The 12350-nt window shown below is 41.1% G+C and overlaps 1 protein-coding gene across 5 annotated transcripts in view; it reads right to left on the bottom strand.

The window, feature by feature from the left end:
• Utrn (utrophin) overlaps window positions 1-12350 on the bottom strand; it is a 495948-nt gene that overhangs the window by 222416 nt on the left and 261182 nt on the right. Inside the window, exon 1 of one of the 5 annotated variants that reach the window (XM_036169035.1) lies at window positions 10614-11206. The exons of the other annotated variants lie outside the window; for them this stretch is intronic. Within the exon in view, the coding sequence (XP_036024928.1) occupies window positions 10614-10757 (144 nt within the window). The 5' untranslated portion in view covers window positions 10758-11206. Of the gene's footprint in view, window positions 1-10613; window positions 11207-12350 lie in introns of those variants that run through there. 5 annotated transcript variants of the gene reach the window in all.

Raw genomic sequence — 12350 nt, 5'->3', positions numbered from 1 at the left:
TCAGAGGTTTAGTCCATTATCATCATGGTAGGACATGGTGGCAGACATGGTGCTGGAGAAGCAGCTGAGGGTCCTATATCTTGCAGGCAACAGAAAGTAGACTGTGTGTCACACTGAGGAAAGTGTGAGCAAAAGAGAACCTCAAAACCTGCCCCCAATACTGACACACTTCCTCCAATAAGGCCACACCTCCTAATAGTGCCTTTGGGGGCCATTTGCCTTCCAACCACCATAGCATGTAAACAAGTACCACCTTACGAGATGGAAATTTGACTCAATGTATAAAAGCCTTTAAAGGTTTTTCACTTTTAGTGCGGTTATTATAGTCTAGAAAGGTATTCTGAAAATAATCAGGATAAATTCAGTGACTCAGGAGCATGTTCACCAGGCGGTAATTTATCATGAGAATGCTGGCAACCAACATGCATCACACCACACTTGAGTGCTTGGGTAAAATACGCAAACCAAAGCCATTCAGTAGAATTGTATTTATGCAATTTAAAATCACAATGTAAGAAATATTTATTGACACACCGGGGAAGGCCTTCATAACATATAAAGACTAAGAGGAAAGCTGTAAATACAAGGAGGAAGTTCACTAGCAAAAACAACTATACCTGCCTTGGTTGCATATCAAACCAAGTCTTGAAGATGCCTGTCCCTTCAGCTTGCACTGGAGAGGAGCACAGGCACCATGATCCTGATAGACTCTGACCCAAAATACACACAAAAAATGTTCTCACTCTAAACGAATTCTTTTCTTCTCTTCCTCTAACTTCTGTAAAGTTTACCCTTTTATAAACAGAATTTCTCATCTTATAAAATACATTCAACAGTTAGCAAGAGCATTTGCCAAAAGCCTACCAATAACAAGCCAGGCATGGTGGCACATGCCTGTAAAGCCAGCTCTTTGGAGGCAAAGCTGGCAGGATTATTCCAGCAATGATGCCAGCCCAGGCTAAAAAGTTGAGTCCCTGGCCAGCCTGGGCTACACAGTGAGTTCCAGGTGAGCCTGAGCTCTGGGCATGCCTAGGCTATCTGACATGAGACTCTGCCTCAAAATTAATTAGCTAATTAACTAATTAATTAAAAGGGCAGGCTAACACTAATGATAGACTTATGCCAAGAAAATTGAACCCAAGTGTTTAGTCAACACTCATGATATCAAAATGTGTTCATTCTTTAAAATATTGAGAAATAAGCCCAGGCGGTGGTGGTGCACACCTTTAATCCCAGCACTCGGGAGGCAGAGGCAGGCGGATCTCTGTGAGTTCGAGGCCAGCCTGGGCTACCAAGTGAGTTCCAGGAAAGGAGCAAAGCTACACAGAGAAACCCTGTCTCGAAAAACAAAACAAACAAATATTGAGAAATGTATTTTGAAAATTGTTATTTCCATTCTCCTCTAAGTAAACATGCTATATTCTACAATGGTAACAGGGCAAGAGACTTCTTTCCTAGATTTGGTTAAAATAGAACAGAGCTTCTTAATAGTCTAAATCAGTACCATATAGTTGTATTATGGGCTTCAAAGATTACAGGCACCAAGAAGACTAGAAATCCAGAGGGGCCCTCAAAACAGGGGAATGCATACCTACAAGACTCTCACCTGAAGCCCATTGGTAAATGAAAGAATGGCCTGGATTTCCCCAAACAGAGCTGTAAACAGAAAACACCCCACCCCCCCCCCCCCCCGCTTCAACACTCTTTCCTCCTTCTCTATACCGTGGTGTAGGGTCACCTTGCCTAAGATGGCCCAGACTCTAGAACACTGGTGTAGAGCAGCCTTGACTAGAATTCCCAGGCTCCAGAACACTGGTGTATGGTCCCTGCTGCAGGACGTCTTTCTGTATGCTGTGAATATATGTTGCTCTCATTGGCTAATAAGTAAGCTAATTTGGCCTATGGCAAGGCAGCTTAGAGGCAGGTAGGAAATCCAAGCAGAGATACAGAGGAAGAAGGGTGGAGTAAGGAGAGACCGGAACCCGCCTCTCAAGGAGCAACAAGATGCCAGCAGACCGGTAACACCAAAGCCATGTGGCAACACATAGATTAATAAAAATGGGTTAATTTTAGATGAAAAAAATTAGCTAGCAAGAAGCCTGAGGCATAGGCTGTACGGTTTGTAATTAATATAAGCCTCTGAGTGATTATTTTATAAGCAACTATGAAAGCTCAGGTGGGAGAGATTCGTCTGGACCTTGGGGCTAGGCGGGACCAAGAAATTTCCCCTGCAGTAGCCTCGGGTGCCCACACTTCATCTCAGAAAGTCAGAGTCCACAAGGCATGAATCTTTTAGAGACATTCCCTACACCATTATGATGTGGACTTCTTTACTAGGAATTGGGGGGTTCTCTTAGTGTCAGAAACAACCAGCACAACAACAACACACAGAGACATGTGGTTGTGATCATACTCCCTGGGTCATCTCCCTTGATCCATGAATACCTAGCCTGTGTAAGGATTCAAGGTCTCAGTGATAATTAGAGAGATGAATTCTACTCTCATTTTCTGAAAAGAGAACTGAGATACAGATCCGGTCAATGGCTTATCAGGGTAATGTAAAGGAGTAAATGACCAAGCCAGAATTATGTGAATGTGCAGTCATATTCTAGACTAGTATGAACACTTAGAATAACTGATTCTTCAAAAGTATATACAGCAACTACCATTCATTATTAAAAGAACTAGCTGTGGTAATGTAGGACTATAATCCTAGTGCTCCAGAAGCCAAGGCAGGAAGATGCTGAGCTTGAGGTCATGTTGGGCTATGTATCCCCAGCAGGCCTCAAAAAACAAACCAACAGGGCTGGAGAGTTGGCTCAGTGGTTAAGATTACCTAATGCTCTTTCAGGACAGTTTGATTCCTAGATCCCAAGCTAAGCAGCTCACAACTACCTGCAACTCCAGCTCTAAGGGGATCCAAACCCTGGCTTCTCAGGGCATCTACACTCACGGGCACATCACCACAGGCAGATGCACATAGATGACACAGACTTAAAAATAAAATAAAAATAATAAAATTAACCTAAATTTCTTAAGAACAACTAACTGATGAGGATTTCTGGGATTTACAGGGGCAATTTGTCACTTCACTTTACACTGAGCATATGGATTTGGTACATGAGAATCATTGAATACATGACTTTCCACATAGAGGAAATGCCTCCCTAAAAAAGGTGCACCACAGCTGACTTCTTTCCATTTATCTTTTAAAGGAGCTATTATGTGCCTTAAATATGATGATAAAAAACTACATTTGGGTATGGAGAATTGGGCTCGGTGAACATGTAATTCAATACTTGTGGCATTGCGACTCAAACCAAACTAAATTATGAATCAAAAACCAGAACCAACTATATCAATTTGCATTAAAATGAGCCAATCCATCCTTTGTACAAAGCTGAGAAATGAATCCAATAGACAAAAGCATATAGAAACTAGAAACAAAAAAGTTCTTTGGTCTCAGATAGCCAAAATTAGATGTCAAAATAGTTTCAAAAATAATGTGGTTCAATCTTTTTTAACTTCTAGATGAAAACAAGCACCAAGGCATCCCCCAAACTGTCAGCAGAAAAACATTGCTAGGTGGTGTTTCCTTCCTCGTACCATGAAAACACAAGGCAATAATAACTAGAAGGGAGTATATCAAAGGCTTAAGCTAGTATCTCTTTCTTTACTTTTAAAGTGTGAAATTCCTTGTAGCTCAGGATAACTGCAGTAACTACCTGAAGTGAAATGCAGAAAGACACTGAATCTGGAATCAGAAAACTTGTCAACAGTATCAGTTGGATCACGTACTGGGCAAGCATCTCCTGCCCTGTTTCTTCACCATGAAGTTATACAAGCTTTTCTCCCCAGTTGTTAAATGGAACTGATGACAACTTTATTTCCCAGATAGATGATAGATAGATAGATAGATAGATAGATAGATAGATAGATAGATAGATAGACAGTATTAATATATATCTTTATATACTATCTATCTGTCTTAGGAAACAATGGAACCTTTAAAATTCTATAAATTAAGCATCTTATTAGTATTTTATTAGACATTTCCCCATGTGGTCTGAAGGTGTTGCTTTGCTGACACTGTTTTGTTTTTCTATCCACAGTTCTTTGGCTAATCTTCTTACAATAGGAATAATCAGACACCATAAGTATGGGCTGAGAGGGTGTCTCACTGGACTAAGTGTTTGACTCCAGACTGAGTCTTAGAAACCGCATACAAATGTCTGGTTGGTATGTGGTTTGTGTGTGTGTGCTGTCTCTGTAGTCCTAGTGCTGAGGAAGGCAAAACAGAGGAATCCATCCATGGAGCTCACTGGACAGCCAGTCTAGACAGATTGGTGAGGTCCAGGCCAATGAAGATCCAAGAGAGATGGCAACATCTGAGGATGGTACCCAAGGTTGTCTACCAGGCTCTACAATAAACAGGCACAAGCATACATCAGGAGGAGAAGAGGGAACAGGAAGAGCAGTGGAGGAGAAGGAGCAGTGGAGGAGGAGGAGGAGCAGTGGAGGAGGAGGAGGAGCAGTGGAGGAGGAGGAGGAGCAGTGGAGGAGGAGGAAGAGCAGTGGAGGAGGAAGAGCAGTGGAGGAGGAAGAACAGAGGAGGAGGAGGAAGAACAGTGGAGGAGGAGGAAGGAAAAGTGGAGGAGGAGGAAGGAGAAGTGGAGGAGGAGGAGGAGCAGTGGAGGAGGAGGAAGAGCAGTGGAGGAGGAGGAAGGAGAAGTGGAGGAGGAGGAAGAGCAGTGGAGGAGGAGGAGGAGGAGCACTGGAGGAGGAAAAGGAGGAGGAGCAGTGGAAGAGGAAAAGGAGGAGGAGCAGTGGAAGAGGAAAAGGAGGAGGAGCAGTGGAGGAGGAGGAAGGAGCAGTGGAGGAGGAGGAAGGAGCAGTGGAGGAGAAGGAAGGAGCAGTGGAGGAGGAGGAAGGAGCAGTGGAGGAGGAGGAAGGAGAAGTGGAGGAGGAGGAAGGAGCAGTGGAGGAGGAGGAAGGAGCAGTGGAGGAGGAGGAAGGAGCAGTGGAGGAGGAGGAAGGAGCAGTGGAGGAGGAGGAAGGAGCAATGGAGGAGGAGGAAGGAGAAGTGGAGGAGGAGGAAGGAGCAGTGGAGGAGGAGGAAGGAGCAGTGGAGGAGGAAAAGGAGGAGGAGCAGCAGTGGAGGAGGAGGAGCCCACTGTGAAAACCAGCATCTCCCAACAACTCCCAGGGGGTGACCCTAGGGTCTTATACACACTAAGCAAAGGCTCTACTTGAGCGATACACACAGCCTTCCTGTTTTAACACCGCACTGAGAAACAATCTCACTAAATCACACAACCTGACCTTCAACTCACTTTCTACCCCATACAAGCCTTGAACTTGCAATCCTCTAGCCTCACCTTCCCAGTTAGCTGAGATTACAGGAGCTCTATCATGGGGTCTGACCTGACGACTGATTCACTTCACATTCTTCCAGACTTTTTTCTAGGCTTTATTATGCCATGCTGTCACATCAGCCAATTATTTATTAAGCATCAAAAAGCATTGCCTGCTTCTGTAAGTGAGTTTTGTTACAAATCAATCTTCTAGAACTCCACAGAACTGAACAAACTATAAGAAGAAACATGAAAAGCAAGCCTCTGCCACACTTCACATCCTTTCCAATTTCAATTATCTGGACTCATTTACCTTGCCCAAGAATGAATAAACTCTGTGCAAGTGAGAAAGCTACAGTGGCATGACATTTTCTATATTCTTATATCTCTGCGGAGAGCGCTCTGCTAATTGCTTAATTTCGAGAGCTAAATATAAACAACCAGCCACACTGAGAGATAGCAGCAGGGCTCAGTCAAGAGGTAAAAGGAAACAGTTAATGTCTGCAGCTCTCAAATCCATACATCCAGGCTGGAAATTTCCACTTGATACTTAATAAATTACACTGCAAAGAAAACACAGTCATCAATCTTTTAGTCACAATGATGAAATAACATTTGGAAAATCTTTCCCACATCCAGAGTACTACATACGCCAGCTCTCTTTGCAGAAGGACTTGGTGTTTACTCCTGATTGTAAAAGCATCACTCATCTGAAGTTCCAAACAACATTTCGGTTCTTAAAGAAACATTTAATGTGTATTTTTGTGAGTGCTATTATTTTCTAATCATATAAAAGCATTATATTAGATCATAAGAGAAGTCGTTGGTAATATGAGTTCTCTGATTAACAACATGTTAGTGCTTAATTAGATAATTAAAAAATAATTTTGATGTCCACATTGACTTGAGGAATTACAGCAAAAAGAAAGGATAGGGACCGTGTAAGTTGCTGCTCCTTTGGGAAGCCATGTTACAAACAGGCAGCAATGAAGGTCCTCTGTTTTGAGCCTCATCAGTAATCTCTACCTCAGGAGGGACTGCAAAAGACAGAGTTAAGGAAGTACTCCACCTGAGAGTTCTCACAACTCTGATGGGACTCAGCAAAGAATGTCAGTAAAAGGGGAGAATCGATGTGAATCCTTCTGCACAGGCCATTTTCTTCCATTGCATCTCAACCTTCATACATCTTCTGAACTATCCAACACATTGGCTCCTCATGAAACCAAGAAGGGACAATTCTTCTTAATGATCAAGGGGACCCAGGTTAGGGCATCCATTTTCTGTGGTTCAAGAAATATGCGTATGGTTTGGTTACTGAGAGAAAATGGGGAAGCCTGGTAGATAGTCTTTAAATGCTTCTCTCAACATTCAGGTGGTGCTCAAGTCTAGCTTCTATGCCCAGAATGGCTTCAGTATTTAGTTATCCAAAGAGAGTACATACATCCCACCTGAAAAGTGGGTGGAGGAATGTTTGAGAGTAAAACCTGTAAAGCTTATTTTTAAATGTACCACCACATTTGGCAGGTTTTTAAAAAACACGTACACGCAACCTTAAATGAACCCCACACTGCCACACAGATGACAGACAGCATGTGAACTTCAAAGTCATTTCAAAAACTTCGAGACTGAGATGTCTTTGGACTTACATAGTTACCCTTTGCACAAGACCCCACAAGGGTCTGTGTGCTTCACACACATGAACATATACAGAAGTAGGGGAAGGAGACTGATATTGCTTAAACATCATGCATCAACCCTGATTTCCAAGCCATTATTTTTACCCTACTAGTAAACCCCCAGACACCTAATGGTGGGGGGATAACACATAGAAAGGAGGCGGCAATCAGTGTGGGTGGTAAGAAGACAATATTGAACACAAGAACAAATCAACACTCTGATTCCTACCATGGCATATGTGCACAATTTTGAATTAATAATATACAGCTGGATGCTTAAAATATTTTAACTGATAGGACACATGACAAAAATGTTTGGGGACAAAATTATTTTAGCTAAACTGGTTTGCATACATATGCTGACAGCATGAAACTTATAAAACTAAATCAAAAAAATTTAAATGCTTAAGTCATGAAGAACTCAATTTATAATACTAATTATTTTTTCAATTTTCTATAATGACTCATACGCTAATCTATTTTATAAGAATCTACTTTTTACCATGTCACTTATTAAATATACAATTTAAAGTGGCACTAAGGGGGTAAAGGCTTGTAAAATTCCTTTCTGACTAAACATAATCTCAATCAGCTTTCCATCCAAGGATTTAATGATAATAATAGCAAAATGAAAACAAAGTCAGTATCAGTCTTAAAAGTCACTTACATCCAGCTTTTGCTTCCTCTGAGTTCTAACAGAGGAAAAATGAAACTTTGGAGCCATTAATACTTTAAAGAAGCTATGATCTAAACCAAATCAGGAAAAATTAGCATCCAGTGTGGGGTGGCTTTAGGTCACCAGGAGCAATTTTCATTGCTGCTAATTATATCTCCAGTCGGCGGCCGTTATGTTCAGTTTCCTTCCCACATTTTAGGGGTTGTATAACCAGAAAGAAATGTTTTAAAGGTTAAAAAAAAAAAATGCAACTGCATGTATAACTGGGTTGGGGGGGGGGGGTCGAGCAGGCAACTCAGTGCTACGGTTTTCTCAAGTTCCCCTCATTCCTATTACTTCCCCTCTTTTAAACAGACCGAGAAAAATAAAAACACAAAATGAGGACACTGCACAAATTTCCACTTGTATTACACTTACATTATCTTCTGACACTCAAGCAAAGTATGAAAACAAGCAAATAAATGAATAAAGTGCCTCTGAGGGCAAGTTTCACAAAGGACAGATATTCCATCCAACAGGCAAAAGAAAGATTCGAAGGAGAAAGAGAAAGGGTACAAATATTCAGATGCCCAATTTCAAAGTGCCAAGATGAACTCAAAATAGTCTTTTTCCCTTGGGCGATGCAGTATTTGTCTCTCTCTTTTTTTAAAGTCTTTAAGTGCACTGAAAATCGATTCTCTCTGTATTTTTATGGCAAAACATTGAAGGGTTTAACATTTCCTTTCTAAAAACACTAAATTTAGAGAATGTAGGAGATGTAGGGGAAAACAGCCACCACAACCTTTGCTGTTTAGAAGAGAATACAGTGTCATAAAGTGTACCAACAGCAGAGTTACTGAAACTCCTAGCACAACAGAACCAGTGATGAATCAACACACAACTAAGCACATTCAGTAGACATCGATACCATGTCATTAATTGACAAGGGCAATTGACATTTAATTCTGTAACTAAAACTTATATTCATAATGCTATGAATTAGGATCCCTTTTCCAAATATAATAAGACAAATAAAATATACCTGTTCATTTATTCATGGTAATCACCATCATGCCACTTCCCTGTCTGGAGTTCCCCAGATCTCATATATCACTGCCTTACATTGACACCTACTGGAAAGGACTGGAACTGTGTGTCTCCCCCTGCAGTATCTGGGCAGTAGCTAATTTCACATATGCAAAGGGAATACATGAAAGATAAATTTCAATTGCAAATAAGACAACTTCAGATTTCCAGAAAATAACACTCTTGCTGAATATTTAAATTCTAAGGCATCTTTGAGAAATCATAAATCTCAATAAATCTTCCCAAAGAATATGCCTGTTGCAAACAACGTCCCAGGACTTCAGTAACTTGACATGTGCTTCTTTAAGGTCTTGTCATGAAACTTGTCAAGAGCTGTCTCCAGCACCTGAATTTTGCTTTGTCCATAGAACCAAACTCATCCCGTGGCCATGTGACTCAAAAGCTCCTCTGCTTTGGTGAAAGTAGTTATGGAAATAGATGAGAAAAATGACCCGCTTTTTTTTTTAATGCTTCATACATTTATAATGTTAGCTATTTTAAGAAATAACATGTATCAATGATTCATATATCTATACTGCTAGTTAAAAATAAAATAATACACATTAGTCAATGAGTTTTTCTTCTCTATTATCAAAACTGTAGAAAATGTGGATGTGTTACTAAAACACAAAGATTCTTTGAAGTAGATGAAATCACAGCATATCCAACAGTTAGTTGTGTACTTTTACAGCTGAATTAATAAGTTGGACCAAGTTTTAAATAATACAAATGAAAATACCACTAAGTATTTCTTCAAAGCATGTCTTGCTACTTCAATCTATTCCCTAAAATTATATTTTTAAAAAGTAAGTTTCTGAGAAGAGATACATTAAATTTCATTGTAAGACAAGAAAATGAGATAAATTCAAATAAACAGAATACAACTTCCCAGCCCCCATCCATGCCATATAGGCAGAGTCTAGGAGATCAGACACATCAAATTTTATATCATCAGAAAAACATCATAAGGGGCAGGTTTTCCAATTACAGATCAATTGGTCTTTTAAAGAACAGTGAGATTCCTCCTTTAGATGCATACTCAGAATTTTACAGGGAGAAAGCATGTTACTGTGATGATATAGAAATTGACTTCTATTATAATCTTCCTTTACATCCTATCATCTCAGTTTTTAAAAAGTAATAGTAAGACAGTACGAACCCTGAATAATATAAAACCACGGGCAATAACAAATGCTAGTCCAAAACAATACAGGAGCTAGCTGGGCAGCATGTGTTTAGAATGACTGACATTGTATTCAAAACGTATAACTGTCAAACAAGTCACATCCTAAAACACTACTTAACCCACCTGTCCACAGAAAATGGAGTTCTTCAACTTTAACAACAACATGCAGAGACTCCAAGAATATAAGAAATGTTTATGATGGGGATAATCTTGCTTTTAAAATGGGCATTACTCTTAATAGGGAAAAAAAATCAGCTATGAAAAGATGAACATGTTAAGTAATATGTTGAAAGATCATTTCAAGCTCTCCGATTTTGCTTGAGTTTAGCATTGGATTAATGTGTCATTAAATATTAGGATATTGCAAAGTACCCCAGAGGTAACAGGTCTTAACAAAAATAGTTTGTCATATTTTTCCAAACAGCCCATCTCAGAAGACAAGGTTGTGAATGGTAAAATAAACATGTACTAAAACAGTACTTGTTTCCAAGGCTTAATTAAATTTTAAGGTAGCGATTCCTCTTAACAGCTTTTGCGATCAGTTACCAAGAAAGGGGGTTTCTCCTTTCCTTCAAAAGACCCTGAATGAGGAGTATTTCCTAACCAGGCAACAGTGGGTTCCTTAGACACCCGACTCCCTATTTCCAATCAGTTACCTTACACAGCTTCTGGTAGCGCGGAGAGGAAACAGCCATCCTTTGTAAACGATGTAACAAAACCACAACTTTCTGCAGAGACGTTCTCACCACGGCCATCATTTTAAGTTTACCACACTTCTGAAGACTCCTCAGAATTTGCATTATAAATGAAGAGCGGCGATCATTTCCTCCCGGTCACTGGGCAATGATTTGCCAATTCTCTGAGCATGCTCGTTTCCAGAAATGCATTTGAAAGATACAGGGAGGGGGTTAAGGTTTTAGAGAAAAGGAGGCTGGGATTCCGTCAACTTCTTGATTTGACAAAAACACCGACGAACGCCACCCAGACAGCCCCCAACAGATGCTCACAGCCAGGACCTGCTCAGCCTGGCGTGGCTAGAAATGAAGGAAGTTGCAGGGCAGCCAAGTGCTGCCGGCTGCAAGGAAGGAGAGCGCTCGGGAGCCAAGAGGATATTAAGTGAAACACTAAAGCTGAAGATACAAAGCCGACTTCCCCTGGGGACAGAGAGTGAACAGTGCCACTGCCACTGCCACGGTGCATGCCGGATAGCTGCTTTACATGAGACGACTGAGTGGCAGTGAACCTGGCGCTCTCCCGAGGGATGCGAGCACTCCCGGCGGAACGAAGCTCAGGCTGTGCTTGTGGGATGAGTAGAAATACGGAGGAGCACAGAGGGATCTGTCTGTCTTGGAGGACCGAAGCCCACATCCTCTGTGCTAATAAATCACCTTGAGTCAGTCTGGCTATAGAATCATCCAAAACAAAACTGAACATATTTACAGAGGCATACAGGTTTACCTAAGTCCCAAAGGCAGAGCCGAGAGGTGGGCTTCCAGGTCCCTGCATAGGAGCAAACTGTGCTAGAAATCAAATAGGACCCTTCTAAGTAAACACCCAAGTTAATAAAAAAGAAGCCTGCAATTGACTACAGAGCATGGCCAATTCCTCCATCACCCTCTCACTCATGATCTCATTTTGTTTGTTATGATGCTGTTTTAATTTCATGAATAGGAAATCCAAGATGACAATTGTATAATGCCATATGAAGGGCCAGTGCAGATTTGGGGTGTGTGTGTGTGTGTGTGTGTGTGTGTGTGTGTGTTTACTTATGCAGGTGTGCAGGTGTGTATACATGTCTGAGACACATTTCACATGATACCAGTTTGGGTACAGTGTCTTAGAGGACCAGAGTATCCCAGGATGATTAAGTGGCTGGGTAAAAAGGCACAGGCAGAAAGATACCCCATATGTTTCTCATTATCAAGGTCCTGGCTACTCTAATCACCCAGGGAACATTTCCCATTCAATGCTCCCTAATGTTAGGATCCTGTAACAGAAAAGTGGCATTTCACAGACATCTTTTCTCCTCTTCCTTCCCTGTCTCCTCAGCTCTCATGCTAGTGTGATTTAAACTCTTAGACTGGGTCTAACAGAGCTGGTTCATCAGGAAGTCTTCAGCGGGCTTCAGCATGTGATGGATATTTTCCATCAGCTCCTTGTCGAGGATCTATACTGCCTCCTTCTGGTGAGGCTGCCAAAGCCAAAAACAGTCCATTATCATCATTTAAAATGTTAAGTTCTTAGGCAAATAGGAAGAAACAGATTAGTGATGAGTCAGGATCAAGAGATTGCAGGGTTGAGAACAGGGACTGATCCTAAAGGGAAAAGTGGATTTCTAAAGTGTTATATGCTCTACATCGACAGTAGCTATGGCTACACATCTCTGAGTATAC

Source organism: Onychomys torridus, chromosome 19 (genome assembly GCF_903995425.1).
Source record: "Onychomys torridus chromosome 19, mOncTor1.1, whole genome shotgun sequence".
Classification (NCBI taxonomy): Eukaryota; Metazoa; Chordata; class Mammalia; order Rodentia; family Cricetidae; genus Onychomys; species Onychomys torridus.
Note: the sequence above shows the minus strand (reverse complement) of the source record. Positions and strands in the feature narration are given on the sequence as shown.